The sequence below is a fragment of the Lepus europaeus genome, chromosome 8, assembly GCF_033115175.1.
Source record: "Lepus europaeus isolate LE1 chromosome 8, mLepTim1.pri, whole genome shotgun sequence".
Classification (NCBI taxonomy): Eukaryota; Metazoa; Chordata; class Mammalia; order Lagomorpha; family Leporidae; genus Lepus; species Lepus europaeus.
In genome coordinates this window covers 94179012-94202486 of record NC_084834.1, presented here as the reverse complement: position 1 = coordinate 94202486, position 23475 = coordinate 94179012, and the positions used below count along the sequence as shown (strand labels likewise).

Below are 23475 nucleotides of genomic sequence, written 5' to 3'. Positions count from 1 at the left end.
GCTGCTCCAGTTCTGTTCCAGCTCTCTGCTATGACCTGAGAAAGCAGTAGAAGTTGGCCCAAGTCCTTGGGCTCCTGTACACATGTGGGAGACCTGGGAGAAGCTCCAGGACCCTGGCTTCAGATCAGCCCAGCTCTGGCCATTGCAGCTATCTGGGGAGTGAACCAGAGGATGGAAGATTGCTGTCTGTCTCTCTGCCTCTCTGTAACTCTGCCCTTCAAATAAATAAATAAATCTCTTTTTTTAAAAATTGAACTTTTTCCTGCCATGTGGTTTATTGGTCACCCTCCACCCCACCACCCCATGGCCCATTCCTTGCCCCAGGAAGTGCAATCAGCTTTGTGCTCTCTCTCTAGAAGATACTGATTCTCTGACTATTGTAGCTATGTTGAAACCTTCTGGCAGGACTCATGTCAGAAAGACCAGCCAACCACAAATGACCTCTGGCTCAGGCCTCAGAGTTAAGGACCTGGGGTTTGATAAAAAAAAAAAAAAAAAAAATTAACTATCTGTCCCATGCCTTCATGCACCTTTGTTTTCCTTTCCATCTGTAAAATGTCAGCTTATCGGGAGTAGTGAGACTGCCAAGAAAGCAGGCCTCCCAAGCAACCATGCACCAAGGTTGCCCACTAAGCTCCAGAAATTCCAGTAGCTTATTACTGAGGCGTCTGAACTCATAAAAGCTGTGTTAACCTCATCAGTATTTGCCACAGTCTCACCATTCCAATACCAAAAGGGAATTGGAGGCCTGGAATATTCTCTTAATTACAGTACAAAACACTTCAGTCAGGATAGCTTCTCCCTGAGCACCAGCCAGGGACTTGCAGCTCCTCGCCAGCTGTGACCTCTGCTCCCACCTCAATCTTAAAACTTCTGTGGGAGACAGACTCAGATGGTGATTACCAAACATCGGGAAAGTCAGTAAACACATTAGAATTCTTGGGTGCCCAGCACCTTGCTCCCTCCACTCAGGTTACAAAGGGCAGTCTTTGACCTCCAGTTGTTTAAAATCTGGTTGGGCTCGGACCAGCTGCAACAGGGGAGCCAAGTGAAAAACCAGCAAGAGATAAGCTTGAGTACACAAGAGAGAGGAGTTTACTCAAGGTGGACCTTCAACTGCAGGGTAGGATTTAGACAGCAGTATCCAAGTCTCAATTCCACAAAATACTACATGATCCTTAACTATGTTGTTTTCATCACCATACTAGAATACTATAGTTTTGGTGTAAAACTTTTGACGAGATGCAAAGCTTTATAACTACACACATTTTTTTAAAAAAGTTTCCTAAGCTAACAATTCTCTTTGGATTTCTTTTAAAAAGTGCTAAGGATTAGCCTTAAAACTGACCTCTTGGCCAGTGCCGCAGCTCACTTGGCTAATCCACTAGTCCCAGTTGGGGCGCTGGATTCTGTCCCCCGGTTGCTCCTCTTCCAGTCCAGCTCTCTGCTGTGGCCCAGGAAGGCAGTGGAGGATGGCCCAGGTGCTTGGGCCCTGCACCCGCATGGGAGACCAGGAGGAAGCACCTGGCTCCTGGCTTCAGATTGGCGCAGCGCGCCAGCCTCAGTGGCCAACGGAAGGAAGTGCAAACCAAGGGAAGGAAGACCTTTCTCTCTGTCTCTAACTCTGCCTGTCCAAAAAAAAAAAAAAAACAAAAAACAAAAAACAAAAAACTGACCTCTTAGGGTGGGTGTTTGCCACATTGCTTGGGATACCTTCATCTCATATTGGAATCCTGGCTACTCTACTTCCAATCCAGTTTCCTTTAAAAACAAAAAAAAACTTTATTTATTTATTTATTTGAAAGGCAGAGTTACAGAGAGGCAGAGGCAAAGGGAGAAAGTGTGTGTGCAATTGGGGGGGGGAGGGGGAGGGGGAGGGAGAAGGAGAGGGAGTCTCCCATCCACTGGTTCACTCTGCAGATGGCCACCAACAGCCAAGTCATGCCAATCTGAAGCCAGGAGCTAGGAGCTTTCTCCGGGTCTCCCACTCGGGTGCAAGGACCCAAGGACTTGCATCATCCTCCACTGCTTTCCCAGGCCACAGCAGAGAGCTGGATCAGAAGAGGAGCAGCTGGCAGTCAAACCGTTGCACATACGGGATGCCGGCACTGCAGGCGGCAGCTTTACTCACTATGCCACAGCACAGGTTCCTCCAGCTTCCTTCTAGTAAACACCCTGGGAGGCAACAAGTACTTGGGTGCCTGCCACCCACATGGGAGACCCAGATAGGGTTATCAGCTGCTAAAGTCAACCTGGTCCAACCCTGGCTATTGCTGGCTTTTGGGAAGTGAACCAGCAGACGGAAGACTGATAGCTCTCTCTCCCTCCACCCTTTCAAATAAATAAATAAAATGTTTAAAATTGATCTCTCTGTACATTGCACAGAGGAACAGGTGTTTTTCTCCTGACATTGGGTAGGCAAAGGAGTAGAAGGGCCTAAGCCCTCAGGCTGCCCTGAGTAAGAGAGCAACATTTCTGCCTTGTTACACTCTTTTGATAACTCAAATGCAACTAAAGGGGAGACATTTGGCACAGTGTTTAAGACTAGGCTTGGGATGCCTACAGAGTGCCTGGGCTTGACTCCTCTGGCTCCAAGCCCTACTCCAGCTCCCTGCTAATGCGCATCCTGGGTTCCTGCCACCCACATGTGAGACCAGGATTGAGCTCCTGGCTCTTGGCTTCAGGCTGGACTAGACCGAGCTATTGCAGGCTTCCCCCCAAAAGTGAACCAGCAGGTAGATCTCTCTCTGCCTATTTCTGTCTTTAAAAAAATAATAAAAATTTAGCTAAACCCACTTCATTGCACTTCAATTTTCACAGCAGTGGGGTCACTCTGACATAGTAGCTTTTTCTTCAGTATTTGAGAACTGGAGCAAATCCTGGTTAACAGTAGCTGCTCCCTTGTAATCTTAACAAAGATCTTCTCCAGTGTGAGCAGTCAAGATTCAAACGTACAGCAGCCCCACGCTCACCACTAGGAAACCCTGTTTTCTTTTAATTAAAAAAAATGTAGAGGTCATCCCTCAGCTTTGTTTACAAGTAATGAATCCAGCAGCCCCCATTTATCACCCCTGGAGATCCTTTTACACTTTGATGTGAAAAGAATCAGGGCCCATTGTGATTTCAACTACTCCAACAGCAGCCCTTTTATTTGCAAATGAAGCCACGCCTCCCAGTAAGAAACAGCTGTCGGGAAAAAAAATTCATTGCCTTTTCTTCCAATCATTTATCGGAGACAGCAGAAGTTGGCTGTAAGACGTCGGTCAAGAAAACTTTCCCAGCACACCCCTAAAAAGCATTCCTTCCCTTGGCTAGTCCTTTCTGCCCGGGCTATCCCTTTCCCAAATGTCACCATGCAGAAAAGGTAACCTCTTCTTTGAAACCATCCCATGTGTAAAGACTTTCTCCCAAGCGACCTAACACTGGTGATTTTTAGGTCTTCCTACCTTAGGGCAGCTCTGCTGTTTCCTCCAGAGCCAGCAATGCGCCAGCACCCTGACTTGGCCATAACACACAATGAGGTCAAAAGGAACCCTCCCTCCTCCCCCTTCCCACTATCTCACATGAAAAAGAACTGAATGTTACAGAGGAGTTTAAAAGGGAAAGAGGACTTCAACATTTCTTGAAGTATCTAAGGAGCCCCGGGTGGTAGTCAAAAGGAGGAAGGTATACAGCACAACTAGGAAGATTTTTTTAAATAAGAGTTTTAAATTGACATACATCTTTTAAAAATGCACAGCTCACATAATGACTTTCCACAAAATGATGGGCCTTCATAAACAGCAGGCAGATCAAGACAGAATAACACCAGCACTCCTGGGTAATATTAAGCTAATTTAAGCAAAAACATTTACATTGACTCTAACCAAGCTTCTGCTTTGACTTCCTCAGGAACCCGAGGAATGGAACCACAGGGCTTTTCAACCTCAACACAACTGACATTTGGAAGCAGAAAACCCTGTTAGAGAGGGATGTCCTAGTCACTGTGGATGTTTAGCAGCGTCCCTGGCCTCTACCCACTAGACTGTGATGATCAGAAATCTCTCCAGCCACTGCCAAACGCCGCCCAGGCTGGGAGAAGGAAAATAGTCCCCAGCTGAGAACCACTGGTATGTAGGAACAAGTTAAACACACTAGTGACAAATCCACACAGTGTACATTCCAGTGCGCTTTCTCATCCTGCCAATGCCCTTGCCCCACAAATAAGTAGGGCAAATGCTTGAGATTTAAGCCTCAGAACACAAAACTTAATGCAAAGGGTGAATTTTGGTCTGCTTCAATCGGGATGGAAACACTTTTATAAGACGCTTTCAAACAATCTGGGAACTTTGGATATGGGTTAGGTTGCAGATGAATCCAAACCCTAATTTTTTTTTAAAGATTTATTTATGGGGCTGGTGCTGTGGTGCAGTGGGTTAACACCGTGGCCTGAAGCGCCGGCGCCGGTTCGAGACCTGGCTGCTCCACTTCCAATCCAGCTCTATGCTATGGCCTGGGAAAGCAGCAGAAGATGGCCCAAGTCCTTGGGCCCCAGCACCCAAGTGGGAGACCCAGAAAAAGCTCCTGGCTCCTGGCTTCACATCAGCACTGTTCCAGTTGTTGCAGCCAACTGGGGAGTGAACCATTGGATGTAAGACCTCTCTCTCTCTGCCTCATCTCTCTCCGTGTAACTCTGACTTTCAAATAAGTAGATAAATATTTTAAAAATATTTATTTACTAGAAAGAAGTACAGAGAGTCAGAGGCAGAGGGAGAGACTGGACTTCCATCCATTCGTTCACTCCCCAAATGGCTGATCTGAAGCTAGGAGCCAGGAGCTTCTTCCAGGTCTCCCACATGGGTACATGGGTCCAAGCACTTGGACTATCTTCTACTGCTTTCCCAGGCCATAGTAGAGAGCTGGATCAGAACCAGAACAGCCAGGACTTGAATCGGCACCTATATGGGATGCCAGCACTGCTGGCAGTGGCTTTACCTGTTATGCCACAGTGCCAGCCCCTGAACTCTAATTTTATTAGGTCTGAGGTTAGATAGGAAAATATTCATTTTCTTAAAAAATGCCCATAAAGTATCCATAGAAGAGTGAAAAAATAACTGTGGGATTTGCTTCAAAATAATTCTGCAAAGAAAAAGGACAGTTTTTTTTTAAGTGTATTACATCTTGAAATATATTATGTCTGAGAAAAGGGAATTTAAAAATTAATTAAACATTTTCTATTAATGTCTGAATATTTCCATGGTAAAATTTTCTTTTACAGTGAAGAGGAGGAGAAAGAGAGAATTGTTCTCAGGTCTATAATAAATTAGGTTATTATGGCCAATCAGTGCCAAGATTAATTCTTTATTGCTGCTGCAATGCATAAAATGAGTATTTTTCTTTCTTACCATTAGACACTCTCTTCCTACTATAAAATGAGATCTTGGGAAGCAGAGCATTTGGTCAAGTGATTAAGACACCCATGTTCCTACCTCGGGATAGCTGGGTTCACTTTCTGGCTCCAACTTCTGACTCCAGGTTCCTACATGAGCAGACATGGGGAGGCAGAGGTGACAGATCGAGTTCCAGTCACCAGCACAGGAATACCTGGATTGCATTTCAGCTCTGGAGTCCAGCTAGTCCTGCATGTTGTGGGCTTCTGGGGAGTGAACTAGGGGAAGCTGTTTCTTTCCAACCCACTCCCACCCCCCAAATAATTAAAAAAAAAAAGGGGGGGGGGAGGCGGCTGGTGCTGCGGCTCACTCGGCTAATTCTTTGCCTGCGGCGGCACTGGTACTCTGAGTCCTAGTCCTGTTTGGGGCACCAGTTCTGTCCTGGTTGCTCCTCTTCCAGTCCAACTCTCTGCTGTGGCCCGGGAAGGCAGTGGAGGATGGCCCAAGTGCTTGGGCCCTGCACCCGCATGGGAGACCAGGAGGAAGCACCTGGCTCCTGGCTTCAGATTGGTGCAGCGCGCCGGCCATGGTGGCCATTTGGGGAGTGAACCAACGGAAGGAAGCCCTTTCCCTCTGTCTCTAACTGCCTGTAAAAAAAAAAAATCTTGAAATATTTCATGCTTTTAATACTTTTAGTAAGACTTGTTCACTTTACTCTATCTACTAACATCTCAATTAAGTAAATGTATACTATCCACCATCTACCTGTGCTTTCAAATCTTCAAGGTAACAGAAACAGAGTCACTCCACAATGTAGGTTAGGAAGAATGTATCACATCAGGACTTATTGGTCAAAAGCAGAAATAAAGCTGCTTAGTGCTCTGTGCACTTAACATTACAGAGCATAGAAAACTGGTCAAAATCAAGCTAGTTACTCCAGCGTGTCCCATCATCTGATTCACATATTCAGAGATGAATTTCTCTAGGCCTCTGTTTCCTCACTAAAGTGAGACTGCTAAACTGTCGACCTTCCAGGGTGGTTGTAAAGTTCAAAAAACAAGACACTGATTCTAAAATTATATCCCCCATACTTCTAAAAACCAGGAAACACTAGAACTGAAATCTTCCTTTTCCTAATCCTGGTTAAAAACCCATAGGAAGTCAACTGACTGCTCTAGCTTCAAAAGAAAATGACAGCTCCAATCAAAGCCCTCCAAAAATAAAAACTTAGTTTCCCTTCATGGGTGATGTAACTCAATGGAATTCTGATTAATATCCATCTTAACTATTACCTGGACCAAGATATCACCTAATACAATGAAATGCCATCTGCCTGGACTAGAAACCAGTATACTAAAGGTACTGAATAACTATTAATTCATTCTTCTCCAACTCTCAGCATCAGCAGAGTTCAGGGCTGGAGGCAAAGAGAAAAACCACACCGAAATGAACTGGAAACAGACCCGCTTGAGTTTGGAATGTTATTAAGGGGCAGGTGTTATAGCCATGAGGAATATGCCTACATATCCACTATCAGAGTGCCTGGTTCAAGTCTTAGCTCCTCTGGACTTCCCATTCAGCTTCCAGTTAAAATGCCTAGGAAGTAGCAGATGATGACCCAAGTACTTGGTTTCCTGCCACCCACATGGGAGACCCAGATGGAGTTCCTGGTTCCTGGTTTTGGCAAGCTCTGTTGTAGCTGTTATGAGCATTTGAGGAGCCAGCAGACAGATGATCTCTCTGTCACTCTTTCAAATAAACAAATCTTTGAGGGAAAAAAAGAATATTCTATACATGACCATAAGTAGATATATGCCTTACAGGCAAGTAATCCTTCTCCTGAACAACTACCAAGAAGAAATAAAAGCATACATATAACACAATTCAAAACAGTAAAATGTACATAACCTAAATGTCCATCAACTGGTAAATGCTAATGATGGTCTATCCACACAGGGGAATACTTGGCAATAAACATGAATGAACCACAAACACATGCAAACATAAATGAACCTTGACTATCTTATGCTAAATGAATTAAACCTGTCATAAAAACCCACATATTACGTAATTGCATTTATAAGAAATGTCCAAAATTGACAAAAGCATTAAGGAGATTGTTAACTGGAGGTGAGGATGAAAGTAGGATGAACTATACACAGTTTCATCTATTAGAAAGTGACTGAAATGTTCTAAAATTGATTGCAGTGTTGGTGGCTCAAATCAGTAAATTTTCTAAAAATCATTGAATTGCAAACATAAGAAATTAAGTAAATTGTACAAAAAGTTACTATTTTTTTTTTTTTTGACAGGCAGAGTTAGACAGTGAGAGAGACACAGAGAGACCAGCGCCGTCATGTGATGCTTGTGTCGCTAGTGGCAGCTTTACCCAGTGGGCCACAATGCTAACCCCACATCTCAGTTTTAAAGGTCTGTTCCTCTACATTTTCCTTCCAGTTTAAATGCTATTCCTGGATTATCTCAGGGAGGAATCTGAACTGCCTCCAAATATCCTAGAACCTTGCATGAGAATGAAGAAAGCTACTCCCCCTGAAACTCAGCATTCTACATCATCATCTGGCTGGTAAAATTAGTAATTTACTAAGGACTTAATGATGTTCCATGTACTAGGATAAGCATTTTATAGGCAATATTCTCTTTACTAAAACTATTTTAAGTGGCCTCTAGAGCTAATTGATTTGTCCAAATAGCCAGGGTCAAAGAAACAGATCAACACAAGCTGCCTCCTGTGTCCCCTACTCAACCATGCTCTACCATGACAAGCCATCACAGGTCAACCGGACTTCACGGGAAAATTACTCAACATTTCTACAGTTCATCTTTTCTGCCCAAACCTAACTATCCCTCAGGTCTAAGATAAGTCTAAAAGTAAACTCGCCTACTAAACCTAACAAATTGGGTGAGTCATCTTCAGTTACACAGGGCTACCACACACCAGTTAGCAACCCTTTTCCCAACCAAAGGATAACAAGGTGTTCTGTGTGAGAAACATTATTGTGCTTGTAAATCAGGCCTGAAACTACTTCAGTTGGAAAATACAGGAAACTTTATTTCCCCGTTTCACAATTCCAGGTGTGGATTATTTACAATGCCCAAGCCAATCACTATTTCAGGAAAACATGGCCCAGAGCCATTAATCTCCCCAGTAAGCATCTGGAAGTTTGGCCCGTGATTTACTAAGGGAGAGGAAACTCTTTCCATATAATAGGTGCTAATCTGCTCAACACCTTGTGGCTTCCTCACTAATTGAGGACTCTTCTCAATTAAGAGACTGAAACATTCTTTCAGACTGTTCTGTGGAGGAATGCTTCCAAGGCTGCGATGTAACAATGTGATTCAGGGTTCACAAGGTAAAATACCCCAAACCTTTCCCTTTGTGGAAAGAAAAATCTGCAGACCTCCTAAAACATTTACACAAAGTACTCAGTCTGGATGGCAGAAGACAATAAAATTAAGTCCCACCAAACCGGGAGTAGAGCCTGAATTAAAAAATTTCTTTCATGAGCCAGAACTGTGGCATAGAGGATAAAGCCACCACCTGCGGTACAGGCATCCAAATTGGCGCCAGTTCAAGTCTGGGCTGCTCCACTTCTGACACAGCTCTCTGCTATTGATCTGGAAAAGCAGTAGAAGATGGCCCAAGTGCTTTCTCTCAGAACACCGCCCACGGGCAGCAGGGACATCTTTGAAGTGCCTTAAGCAGGGACGAGGCCTGGCAGGTGGGCAGCCGCCAAGGGGAGGGGAGGGAGCCAGGGGCCAGCCGAGAGGACAGGTCCTCAGGAACTGCAGACTAAAGGCTTGAAGCCCAGGGACCCTGCACCCACATGGGAGACCTGGAAGAAGCTCCTGGCTCCTGGCTTTGGATTGGCCTGGCTCCAGCCATTACGGCCATTTGGGAAGTGAACAAGCAGGTGGAAGAACTCTCTCTCTGCCGCCGCCTCCCCCTCCCATAACTGGCTCTCAAATAAGTAAATCTTTTTTTTTTTTTTTTTTTTTTTGGACAGAGTTAGACAGTGAGAGAGAGAGAGAAAGGTCTTCCTTTTTCCATTGGTTCACCCCTCAAGTGGCCACTACGGCCGGTGCGTTGCGGCCAGCGCACTGCGCTGATCCAAAGCCAGGAGCCAGGTGCCAGGTGCTTCCCCCTGGTCTCCCATGTGGGTGCAGGGCCCAAGCACTTGGGCCATCCTCCACTGCACTCCCAGGCCACAGCAGAGAGCTGGACTGGAAGAGGAGCAACTGGGACAGAATCCGACGCCCCAACCAGGACTAGAACCCGGTGTGCCAGCGCCGCAGGTGGAGGATTAGCCTAGTGAGCCACGGCGCCGACCTAGATCTTTTAAAAAATATTTTTCATTTCCATGTTTTATCTTAATGTATTTCCCCTAGTCACAATGTATCCCAGCTTTACTCCATGGCTTCAATGATCTGGGCCCAATTTCACAATCATGTAATTTGGCATACCCTTTATAAGTTAATTTTAGTTTTAGGACTTCAATAAAATGAGAGATTTCAAGCAATTAATACAGAACACAAAAAGGATCACATTAAGTGAAATGACAAAAAGACATGTTTTCTCTTTCAAAAAAGAACTCCAGGGGAAAAACACCACACACTATTCAAAGATGAAGCAATTTATAGTGGGGTAAAAATCTGAACTATTTACTGAGCTAAAGATAAAAGTTCATTTGTCCTTATCAACATGAACCTCCTCTTTCAAGTGGTACTTGGATTGACATTGAACCCACAGAACACAATTTTGCTTCTTGATCAAAATATGTAAATAACACTTAATTTTTCAATTATTTATCATCAATTTAAAGGTAAACTTTGTAGAAATAATTATAAAATATGGTATCAATCTAGACAATTTGAAACTAAAAGCAGAATTCAAAGTTAGAGGATAGAAGAGGGTGAGCAGTGGAAGAAAGAGTAATAATAATCACATTATGATAGGACCATGGCAAGTTGATTTATTTAGGATTTTCCTGAGTGTACCACTGATACTAAGTATTAAAACTGAAAGGAGAAACTCAGGGAGGTGAGAAGATGGAAAAACAAATGCCACAAATAAAACCAGCTCTAATTGCTACAATACTAATACAAAGGACAGTTAACCCAGCCCCACTTAATAATTAGCAACAACAGAAAACATATGTGGTAAAATGCATGCTTTCTTTTAAATCTTTGCACTGATAACACCTTGAACTAGTATAATTTATTCTCCTGCAAGAAATCACACTGGATGCAAAAATCAATTACCACAAAATTTTAAAAAATCAGACTTCCACTACAACTTAAAAATTTCTTCATCTCCCCAAATTTTCAACAATCTAATATCTAGATTCTTTTGTAGAAAGACTCAGTTTTAACATTCCACAGAAGTCAACCCTCATAACTGATGAATTCAAAGGGACCGCCAACGATTTTTCTAGAAAATGATTAATGACTGCAGATACACATGGAAATATAATCAGACATGAATAGCTATGATAATACTAAAAACAAAAGGCAGTGGTAAATAATCTGTCTGAACATGAAGACATGCAACACACAGTGAAACAGTATGTCACTTGCGCCTGAAGACACAATCAACAGAACAAAAGAGAGTTCAACAATAGACCCAAGGATGTGCTGGAATTTAGACACAGCATTCAAATCAGTGGTGAAAAGATAGATGACTTCATAAATTATATTGAAACAATTGTCTAGACTTCAGCTTTAAAAAAAAATGTTCCCTGACACTCCTATATTTTAATTTTCTCACTAATATGAAGATTCACAACATATACCTTAATTACATATGGACCTAACTACTTAAAAAGTCAAATATGTAAAGTGAATTGCAAGTTGAGAGAGCCTAGCAGCTACTAAATGTGTGAATCTGGCTGTGCAGGAACTGGAAAACATCAGCCCAAGCTTTTTCCAGTCCATTTTTTGTTTCTTTTCTTTTTTTTTAAAATCTCTGTGGAGCAAAAGCACAAAACAGATGTCTGCAGGAGAAAATCAAGTGGGAGTCCTGGTTGACCTGTGGGCCAAGGGGACTCGACACTGTGGCACACCTGAAAAGCATACCACAGGGGCAGTTCTACATTACAAGGTTCACATTATTCTATATAAAAATAGCCATGATGATTCAAGTCCATCTGAACATTGCTAGACCACAATGCAAGCCCAGTGTCACTAACCTTAAACATTTCAAGAGCTTGTTATATAACAAATGTTGGCAGATAATCTCTTTCAGAAAGCTGTGAGGGGGCCAACCAAAGCCCATATGTTGACCAGACCTGTCCCGTGGGCCACCAGCTTACATGTTCTGATTTAAATGCAAAAAATGAAATCATAAAAGTGCTAGCAAAAAACACATGCCATCATTTTTACAATTTTGGAGCAGGAAAGACCTTTATGAGCACAATCAAAAACCAGAATCCATAAAGGACAAGACATTTAACTACATAAAAATTTAAAACTTATGTGTATTACGAACAAACCTAAAGACAAATGATGACAGCCCCCTTCTTCCTGCCCCAGGAGTCCAGTGTGGATAGCTGCGGCCTGGGGCATATGTCTTCCCCCCGTGGTGGGGGAGGAGAGGGCCCCAAGAGGACCACCTGGAATTGAAGAATTTCCTAAATGAACCAGAAAGGGGGAGGAAGCAGGAAAGCCTCCAGGACAGTCTCTCCAGGAACCACCATTTATTCTGTTACTTAATAAATACTAGCTGAGTTTTAATCAACATGCCTTATATTTTAGTAGGATTCTAAATAGCTGAGAGTTTAAATAAAAATTGATCAGTAACATCAATTCTTGCTGGCTGTCAAATGAGTTAATCTTTAGAACTGATTTGGGAATGCTAATACACTCCCTTCTATCAACACTGGCCACTTGGTATACTCAAGAAGGCACTGAAGAGTGTATGCAGAGTCCAGGAGAGAGACGTGAAGATAGTAAAAGACGACAGAATTCCCTCCATCCAGGCTCTCATAATGGTGTGGACTTACCATACTTGTTTCAACATAGGCTGAATACAGGCATATTTCTGCAAAATTACTGCAATATGGACTGGCATCTTAAATGCAGAATTAGGATGCTCATCTCATCTGGTACCCACATTTTAAAGAAATGAGTTAAGAGATTCAGCGATTGCTAGGTTTAAATAAACCATATAGCCAGTCTAACAGGTTTGACTTAAGAGAAAACTGAAAGTTTCCAACATTTTCCTGCACCAGAGAGTTCTTAAATCGCAAAAAAATCAGAAGGACCAACCTTATTTTTTTTTAGAAGTTGATTCTAAAATGGAACATCGGGTCCCAGAAACATGGACCTCATGCTTACCTGCCGCCACTGCTGTTAACTCTATCCGTGAACGCCATTGCTGCAATCAGTGGGGAGTGGCAGGTCTGTTCATCTGGAAAAGGAACAGCAGCCTGTGAATATTGGCCAGAAGCAAACTCTCAGGTACACATGACCTGCGAGGAACCTTACTTGGAGACAAAGTTCTCATTTGAATTAGAGAATGGCTCCTCACCAGCTCCCAACCTGAACAAGCTAGTATACATCAAAGGTATAGGAACTCTTAATTTTGAGGCTCCCACTCAGGCACCTCAGCAAGAAAAATGCATGCAATTTATTATTAGGAAAGGAAATCTCAACTTCTTTATATCTTATTTTGTCAAGCATGTGTTCAGCTTTTACAAATTACATTTCATGTAAACATTATAATAAACTTGCAAGGTAGATAAAAGATATGAATATCCAAATTTCAGATAAGACTCAGATTTAAGTAACTTGCCAGAGGTCACAAGTTGTGTCGGCAATAGTCAGTTAATAGGAAAAGACTGTCCAGTGTGCAAGAGAAAGGAAATCAACAGGTAATCTTTGATGCAGGATTTAACCAAAGTGGGCCCCAGTAACAGCCAATATTAGCTTTTACTTCTACTCATAAAAGGTATTTAATCCTTTAAACAAAATTTCTCTTGAAACAGAAAAGCACTTGTGGGGAAATTTATTCAATCTGGGCAGCAGCCTTGGAACCACCTTGCATATGTCTAAAAACAAGCTCTCCATGGTTAACGCTATCAACAGCTGTTTCCTTTTCCCGCCCTTGTATGTATCTGTAAACTGTACTATCCTAACTTGCTTTAAATAGCATCTATTTTTTTTTTTTTTTGCAAACATCCTTAAGGCAAAGGTATGTTACTAAATATCTTAGTACAGATATAACAAACCATTTGATACAAATGGAAACACTACATTAAATGTGTCATTGTTGTAACTTGCCTGCTCTGATGAAGAGGCTAAATGTTACAATGTGAGCTAAAGCTGGAACACTAAATATAGTCCTTCATGGCTCTATCGCTGGCTCCTGATAAGGTCTTTTATCTCCCTGTCCATGAAATTTAAATTGTTGACTACAATGTTTCCACCCTAGTAGATATGATCACTATCTGTTCTCTCAAAAGATTGCAACATGGTGTTGCAAATATTCTGGTTAAACTCACACTAGCAGAGCTTAAGTTTTCCAGGGTCAAACATGTTTTGGAGTCACTGCTCCTACCAGTCATAGTGGGTCTAGGTTAAGTTTCCCAAATTCTCCAACTCAATCCCCACTTATCTCTCTCCCCTCCCCCACCACTTTCTCTTTGTCCTTTCTTCTCTCCCTGTTTTCCCCAAATCCTTTTAGCTTACTCTCTCTCCCTGCCCTTGCTGGTTGCTCTCACTTCCTTGCACACAGTTAAGTGATCAATGTTGTGTGTTTTATTGGTACCTTTTTTCATTGCACTTCTGTAAAGGCACCTGGAGAGTGAGCGAAAAGCCACGCCTGCAGTCTCAAATAAGGTGTTCAACCTGCCTGCAACTCAACAGCCATCAACGCCCGACCCCTGTAGAGACTGAGAGTGGAGAGAATGGCAGTTAGGAAGAGGAAAGGTTGGGCTGTTGCTGGCCACCAATCTTGAGAGGGCTCTTGCGTTCATGTATCTGTTCATTTACTCAATGAACCAACAAATACTTCCTTATCATCTGCTCTAAGGTACTGAAAAAAAAAAAAAACGAGTGAAAAAAACACTCTTGGCTGGCACAGTGGCTTAACAGGCTAATCTTCCGCCTTGCGGCGCCGGCACACCGGGTTCTAGTCCCAGTTGGGGCGCCGGATTCTATCCCGGTTGCCCCTCTTCCAGGCCAGCTCTCTGCTATGGCCCGGAAAGGCAGTGGAGGATGGCCCAAGTGCTTGGGCCCTGCACCCACATGGGAGACCAGGAGAAGCACCTGGCTCCTGCCTTCGGATCAGCGAGATGCACTGGCTGCAGCGGCCATTAGAGGGTGAACCAACGGCAAAGGAAGACCTTTCTCTCTGTCTCTCTCTCTCACTATCCACTCTGCCTGTAAAAACAAAACAAAACAAAACAAAAAACAAAAAAAACTCTTGCCACCACTGAGCTTTTACATACTACAAGAGATAAAAGACAAAGATGCATTAACCAGGGGCCAGCACTGTGACATAGCAGGTAAAGCCACCACCTGCAGTGCCAGCATCCCATATGGGTGCTGGTTTGAATTCCAGCTGCTCCACTTACGATCCAGCTCTCTGATATGGCCTGGAAAAGCAGTAGAAGATGGCCCAAGTGCTTGGGCCCCTGCACCCATGTGGGAGACCCGTAAGAAGCTCCTGGCTCCTGGCTTCAGATCGGCACAGCTCCAGCCCTTGTGGCCATCTGGGGAGTGAATCAGCTGATGGAAGACCTCCTTCTCTGTCTCTACCTCTCTGTAACTCTTTCAAATAAATAAATCTTTAAAAAAAAAAAAGATGCATTAACCAAAAATATATAGATGTTGGACATTCAATAGTGCTATAGAGAAATCAGTAGTACAGAATGCTAGAGAAGAAACAGGTTAGGGTGTTGTAATTTTACATGGGGGTCAGAGAATATTAACACTTGTACAAGGACTCAAAGGAACTGAGCAAGGAATATGCTGGGCAGATCCGTAATGAAAAAATAATCCTAGAGATTGGTGGGAAGACATGGGAATGAGTGAACCCTGGGATCTGGCCACTCAGGAGTGCCTCAGCTTCCTGGATGAGTGAGTGGGGCACAAAGTGAAGGAAGCATAGCACCTGAGAGATCCGGGCCCAGGGTGCAGTCAGGGTCCTGTCTGCACAAAATCCCTAACTTGGCCAGCGCCGTGGCTTAACAGGCTAATCCTCCGCCTTGCGGCGCCCGCACACTGGGTTCTAGTCCCGGTCAAGGTGCCGGATTCTGTCCCAGTTGCCCCTCTTCCAGGCCAACTCTCTGCTGTGGCCTGGGAAGGCAGTGGAGGATGGCCCAAGTCCTTGGGCCCTACACCCCATGGGAGACCAGGAGAAGCACCTGGCTCCTGGCTTCGGATCAGCAAGATGCACCGGCTGCAGCGGCCATTGGAGAGTGAACCAACGGCAAAAAGGAAGACCTTTCTCTCTCTCTCTCTCTCTCACTATCCACTCTGCCTGTCAAAACAAACAAACAAAAAAAAATCCCTAACTTTTCGGGGAAGCAAAATGCTCCCCACAGGAGGGAGGCAAGGGCTCCTAGGTAAGGCAAGGGGGACTACATCATCAGATTAACTGGTGTGTTGGTTATGTTTCAAAGGAAACACCAGAGGGAGCAAGGGAATGCCATTATGTTCTTAGAATTGTACCTACAAAACACACTGAATCTGTTAAAAGTGAATTGAAATTTTAAAAATTCTTACAAAAGAAAAACAACAGACTCAGCCTGCAAAAGGCTGTTTAGAGCACTGACGTATGACCTGCGCAACTGCTGGAGCAGCCACGCAACTCAGACTCAAGGTCTAGCTGGGTTAGAATGCTGGCCTATTGCAGGCAGGAAGCCATTGTTCTAAATCACCACTAAGAAAGGAATTTAGTGTATGCTTCAGTTTAGCAACCCTCCTCCAAGAAATCATTCTCAAAAATACAGTCACATTTGTAAAGAGAGGTTTTGCAATAAATACTATTTATCATAGTAAGAAAACTGGCAACAACTTTGTATATACCGCCACAGAAATGGCTACATCAATTATGGCCTATGATAATGAGATGCAATTTAACATCAAAAAGAATCAGATAGATTTATCCAAACAACATCGAATACAGTATACTACAACATGAGCTAATTAGTTTAAAAAGGAAATGCTTTGTTTTTAAGGTAATGCATAACACACACAGAGTGTGGAATAACATACATCACGAAAGGCCTAACAGTAGCTTTTCCAGAATGAGAAGTGATTTGGATGAAGAGTCCAGGGTAGGAGATACAAAGGGACATGTTCATTTTTATTCTGTATGCTATGGATCTTTTGTAATAAAATTGCATGGGATCTAGTTAACTTTTAAATTTAAAATACTGGGACCAGCATTGTGGCACAGCAGGTTACGCTGCCACCTGTGATGCTGGCATCCCACATCAGAGGGCCTGTGTGAGTCCTGGCTGCTCTACTTTCAATCCAACTTCCTGCTAATGCACTGGGAAGACAGCAAAAGATGGCTGCTGGCCTGAGTACTTGGGCCCTTCCCACCCACATGAAAGGCCCAAATGGAGTCCCTGGCTCCTGGCTTTGGCCTGGCCTAGACTTGGCCATTGTGGCCAGTTGGGAAGTAAATCAGCAGATGAGAGATCTTTTACTGTCTCTCCCTCTGTCACTCTGCCTTTTAAATAAGTTTTTTGAATTAAAAATATTTCTTTAAATACAGAGATAAAAGGGAGGAGGAAAATGTATTGGCTTGCAGAATAGTGAAATCAGAAGATCTTTCTGAAGCTTTAATATATTTTATATTAATTTCACCAATTTATACATAAAAAATAGAATAATGGGAAAGGATAGTTAAAAAAAAAATTCCCCACTGGAGTGGGTATTGTGGTGTAGCAGGTTAAGCCCATACCCCATACAGGCATCCTAGTTTGAATCCTGGCACCTCCACTTCCAATCCAGCTCCTTGCTATTGCATCCTAGGAGCAGCAGATGGATGACTCAATTACTTAGGCCCCTGCCCAGATGGAGTTCCTGGGTCCTGGCCTCAGCCTGGCGTATTCGACTATTGTGGGGCATTTGGGGTTTAGCACAGTAGTTAAGATGTAGCTTGAGACATCCACATCCCACACCAGAGTGACTAGTTTGATTCCTGACTCTGCTTCCAATTCCAGCTTCCAACTAATTTGCACCCTGGGAAGCAGCAGGTGCCACTTTCATGGGAGACCCAGATTGAGTGCCAGGCTCCTGGGGAGTGAACCAGCAGATGGAAATATTACTCTTTCCCTCTCTCCCCTTTTCAAATAAACAAAATTAATTAGAAAAACAAATTAGAAAAATAATTTTTTTGAAAAGTAGGAATGATATCAACTAGTCCCTCATTACAAACAAAGCAATATTATATTGCAGAAAGAGGGTATGCTCAGGTGAGGGGTATGTTCACCCTGGGAAAAGTAAGCTCTATCAGCCTCAGTATCTGCATTTGTAAAGTGAGACAACAGCCCCCATATTAGAGTTACTGAGAAGAAATGGTGTCATTTGGCTAAAGTCCCTAGCATCCAATAGATAGCAGCTCTCATTATTTAAGTCAACAAAATCCACACTCAATTTTACTTAAGTGGTGCAGACTGTTTCATCTGGGAATGCACCAGGTCTACTTATGCATGCATATAAAGGGTCCTCAAAGAGTTCATGGAGAGTACATGGGGGGGGGGGGATCATGCATGGATTTCAAAAGTTTGCACCAAAATAAATTTATCTTCTTATTGCATTTTCTATGAATAGTTCCTGACTTTTTCCCTATTTTTTTTAAGATTCACTTTATTTATTTGAAAGGCAAAGTCAGAGAGAGAGAGAGACAGAGAGAGAGAGAGAATCTTCCATCCACTGGTTCAATCCCCAAATGGCAAAACAGCTGGGGCTGGGGCTGGGCCAGGCTACAGCCAGGAGCTTCTTCCAGGTCTCCCACATGGGTGCAGGGGCCCATAAACTTGGGCCTTTCCGTTGCTTTCCCAGGGGCATTATCAGAGAGCTGGATGGGAAGTGAAGCAGCTGACACTCGAACCAGTGCTCATATGGGATACTAGCACTGCAGGTGTTGGTTTAACCACTATGCCACAGCACTGGCCCCAAATCCCTGATATTTTCAAATATTCTGTTTTGGGTGATTAAGCGCTTCCAGAACCCAGCACCTTCTGCAGAACCTTCTCGCAGGAGCTTTTAGAACATGACATGGTGGCAAAGGCCTGCCTTGCAACCAGTGGAAGACTTCAAGGATATTACTATTCTTTTTGAAGGCCTCAACTTTCTCATGAGTTGTATAGGGCTTCCCAGAATTGTAGGATTACAACATTTATGAACAACATTTACAAAATGGAAAAATTCTAGCATAATGTTGGGCTCACAGAAAGAACTCTACAAATGGTTGTAGTGGTTATTCTAGTTAATTTTTTGGCCGGCCAAATCACATGCTTGGGAGACTCCATGCTAAAGGGAAGCTTTCGGCCGGACAGAGCTCAGTAGGTCTCAGAGTCCCGTGACCATAACCTAGTTTCCAAAGAAGAATGAGTAAATTACTCTTGTCCAGAGGCCAGAGGCCTCTTGGACTGGTCAGTTCCTGGTCCTGCCTACTTCCCCTTAACCCACATGCATCTTCCAGGAGTAACAGTCTTCCGGCAATGAGCAATGTGTCAGGCATGAGTCACGGGTCACACACACTGAGTCTGCTTCTCCGAACTGTATCCCAGCAGATCACAGCCTCCCCGGACCCCGGTCTGATTCATCCAGTTATGGTTCCTCAAGGTCTCCGGTCTCCAATATCTCACCATGTGGACCTCAGGAGCTTAGAAATTCACAATGGAACAAATGCAAGTTCCCTATCTCGTTTCCATGTCAAAGCCTTGTTCAGTGGGATTCAGTGAAGTACACACCTCTCTTGTTGCATTGGTTCTCTCTTCCTTCTCATTACTCAGTTCTCAGCTCAATGATGCTTTCTCAGGCAGGACTTCCCTGGTTCCTGAAGCTAATGTAACGCTGCTGTGCCTTCAACCACATTCTCCATCCAACCTACTCTCTATTCCATTTCACTCATTTATGGGTTTGGAATGTGTTAGCTTCAAGTACAACTGTTTAAATCAATAGATGTTTATGTTTCTCCTACAGCAAGTCTAGATGGAGGTGGCTACTGGTAGAGTTCTAGCTATTCAATGAGGACATCAGGAACGTTGGCTTTTTCTGCTCTGCCATATTTAGCAATGGTGCCTTCATGCCTGTCATCTTACAGGACAGAAAAGTTGTTGCTATAGCCAGACATCTCACTCACATTCAAGGCAGGAAGAAAAGGAGACGAAGAAGGCACGACTGTGCCAGACAAAATTTGTCTCCTTCTGTCGGGAAAGGAAAATCCTTTCTATAAAATGCTACCAAAAACAAAGAACTAGAACTAGGTCACCTGGTCTCTTCAATGGAGACAGGTAAATCAGAATACAAATTGTCATCACTGGCTGAGAATAAACATGATTACCAGAGGCTGTGCAAATGTAGTTCCATACAAAACTAAGATACTCTTGGCAACAAGAGTAACAAGCAGGAATGGGCTGGAGCAGGAAAATTAGAGTTGGTGACACTTTAATTTTTTCCATAGTCCTTACCATAACCCAAAAATAACTAATGCAAAATAAATAACATTTATTTATCTTCCCTCAATGGAATGCAATGTCCGTATCTGGCTTTTACACCCCTAGAGCTTCTCAAATAATTGGCTATTAATTTCCCAAAGTGAGCAGGGCCTGACAGGCACTGGAATAGGCTGAGCATAGTCCAGGGTACAGTGGTGACAAATTATCCACCAAATCCCGATGGCTTCAAAGAACAAGGGCTTGCTTTTTGCTCATTCTTCACACCGATTGCATGCTGGTGTGCTGGAGCATGGAGAAAAGTGGGGTGGTTAGTTTTACACTGAGAAGCTCAAGGTGTTGAGAGACTAACAGCCATGTAAATGCTTCAGGAGTACAGTGACATGTTACTCCACCTGGACAGAATCAGCTGCACGATTCTGCTTAACCAAAAGACTGAGAAACATAGGAGAGCACACAGATATTGGTAGGAAATGTCTCATTCCCCATGGGCAGGCAAAATTCTATGCAATATCAGCTTTTTAGAATTTGGGGCCATTAAAGTAGTTTCTTGGAACAAACTCAAAGTTTGCAATTTATGTAAAGTAGTTATTTCATCTTGTAAGGCATTACTTACCATTAAAAAATGAGAGAGAATACAATCTCTCCTTTCAGCAGTAACACTGGCAGACATTTATGAAGTATTAGTTATATTCTGTTCCATGTACTTGCCAAATCTTGGTACCTTTAATCTATTCAACTTTCCAATGAGAGATACTACTATATTGCTTGCCCCCATTGTGTAAGGCCAAAAAAGAAAACAAAAACAGAATAATAAAAGTGCTGGAAGATACTTCACCCATGGATCTGAGGCATTTTTGCAGGTCTTAGAAGCAGAGGAACTAACTGCCTGTGATCCCAATTATCTTCCAGGATGTTTGCTCAGTGGGTGATCTTGGAACAGGGGTGTCTCCTGGAGAAAAGGCCAGCATTTCTGCTACTCATTACAATCAAGACAATGTCTCCTTCTGGAGTCAAGGGCAAACATGCTTACTGCCAATTATAAAAGGTTAGGATTCTGGGGCCGGTGCTGTGGTGTAGTGGGTAAAGCTGCCACCTGCGGTGCCAGCATCCCATATGGGCATCAGTTCACATCTGGCTGCTCCATTCTGATCCAGCTCTGTGCTATGGCCTGGGAAGGCAGTACAAGATAGTCCAAGTTCTTGGACCCCTGCACCCGAATGGGAGACCCAGAAGAAGCTCCCAGCTTCGGATCGGTGCAGCTCTGGCCATTGAGGCCATTTGGGGAATGAACCAGCGGATGGAAGACCTCTCTCTCTGCCTCTACCTCTCTGTAACTCTGCCTTTCAAATAAATAAATTAAAAAAAAAAAGTTAGGATTCTCTAAACTTAGGATTCTTTTCCTGGAATGCAACTCACTGAGTTTGAAGGTGTCAACTGGCTCACTCCACACCACTCTGGAAATTGAGGCTTAGGACACCAGTGTGAAAATGCTGATATGCCTGCTGCAGCCATTGTGACAAGATAAAGTCATTCCTTTCTCACCCAAAAGTACATGAAACTGTGACAGATAACTCTATCAGCTTTAAAGTAGGGTAAAATCTTGCTTTCACAGTTCTTGACAAGAAGTTCAGAAATTTTGCCTAAGGTCTGACAGGTAGTAGGTGGCATATTCAACAAGATTCAAACCCACACTGTCCGGCTCTGAAACGCTGCTTTTAAACTCTGCTAGGCTGCAGTGGTGCTCAAAGTGTGGTTCCAAAAATAGCAGCATCGATAGCACCTGCAAACATGTTACACATGCAAATTCTGGGCACTACCGCAGACCTACTGAATCAGAAACTCTTGGGGCAGAGGGCATATGTGTGTTTTAGGAAGCCTGCCTTCCAGGGGATTCTGGTGTACCCTGTGAGTCTGAGAACCATGACTGTACCGAAGGAAATAGGATGAGTATGCTCTCAAAAGTCTATAAACTGAACTTTTGTGAGATAACTAATAGTTTAATAGTTTTAATAAAAATCAGCTTGCAAGGTCTTTCATTAATTTTTAGGAAGGTAACAATCTCTAGTGCAAATAAACACCATGTGTGTATTAGGCAGGCCTGCATCGTATCCTCCTTTGGAGGCTCACATATACATCCAGAATGCAAAAGCAAATACTTTCCTCTTTCCATAATGATCAGAAAGAACTACTTAGCCAAAGAGAAACACTATTTATATTTTAAAGTCGAGCTGTAATTCTTGAAAAACAGGAAACCACATATCAACATAGCCAACACAGTGTACCATAGCAGAAAGGGCACCAGGCCTTGAGTCAGAGTCAAGTCACTCACCTTCAGCTCAATTTCCTGATTTTAAAATGGAAAATGAGCTCCAACTTCAGGGTTGCAATTAGGCTTAAATGATATGGCCTGAGGAAGCCACTGGTAAACAGCGGAGTGTTTGGCGACTGCAAGCTCCACCTCTCTCCCAATCACGATGTTATCACAATTTCTCCAAAGCACTGTCTGGCATACAGAGGATTCTCAATACATATGAGGTATCAGGAATGAATATAAAGTATTATATTGATGATGTCATTGCTTCCTTCAGCCTCTGCTTGTCACAAAAATCTCAGATTCTTTAAGGGAAAAGTCACACTAACAAGAAATCCTTAGTCATGTGTAAAGTGGGCCAGATAATTTAAGAAAATCAGCTGATTCTCTTCCCCTGGAGAATACTATTGAAGGTGTTCTCTCCTAAGGCACAAGAAAGAAACTCTTACTGACAACCCCAACTGGCCTTGGAGCTTCACGGTGTCAAGTCCACAACAAATCTGAGGTGCACATACAAACAGCTAATAAGGAACAAAAGATGTGTAGCTACAAAGAACCGCATATTTAGAATTTTAATAAACAGATTACAGTGTTTATCTGTTTAGTAAGCTATTTTAGTAAGATCTAAGATTCAAGGTAGTAAAATGAAACGAGTTCCTACTAACTGTAAAAAAAAAAAAAAAGCCTATTAAGAACAGACTTTTGGTGCAGCAAAGACTCCCATTTGGGATGTCAGAATCCCATAATGGAGTGCCGGGATTCAAGTCTCAGCTCTGCTTCTAATCCCAGTTTCCTAAAAATGTGTACTCTGGGAGGCAGCAGGTGATGGTCCAAGTACCTGGGTCCCTGCCGTCCACATGGGAGTCTCAGGAGTTCTAGACTCCCAGCTTTGGCCTGGCCCAGTTATTACAGTCGCAGGCATTTGGGAAGTAAACCATCAGATAGAAGAGCTCTCTTGTTCCTTCCTTTTTTCCTTTCTCTTTACCTTTCAAATATAAATTTTAAAAATTTGAAAAGAAAGTTATAACAGAATTGGTGTTGTGGTATAATGGATTAAAGTTGTTGCCTGCAACACTGGCATCCCATATGGAGCCTGTGAATGAGTCCCTGCTGCTCCACTTCTGATCCAGTTCCC

The 23475-nt window shown here is 43.2% G+C and overlaps 1 protein-coding gene across 6 annotated transcripts in view; it reads right to left on the bottom strand.

Moving 5' to 3' along the window:
- The window catches only part of AFF1 (ALF transcription elongation factor 1), a 189981-nt gene that overhangs the window by 163134 nt on the left and 3372 nt on the right, over positions 1 to 23475 (bottom strand). For 2 of the 6 annotated variants that reach the window (XM_062198548.1, XM_062198545.1), the window contains exons 1-2: positions 14155 to 14205; positions 12723 to 12795 (exon numbers count right to left, since the gene is read on the bottom strand). In XM_062198548.1, coding sequence (XP_062054532.1) covers positions 12723 to 12795; positions 14155 to 14164 — 83 coding nt within the window. In that variant the 5' untranslated portion in view covers positions 14165 to 14205. Of the gene's footprint in view, positions 1 to 12722; positions 12796 to 14154; positions 14207 to 23475 lie in introns of those variants that run through there. The other 4 variants (XM_062198546.1, XM_062198551.1, XM_062198549.1 and 1 more) reach the window with 3 other exon arrangements.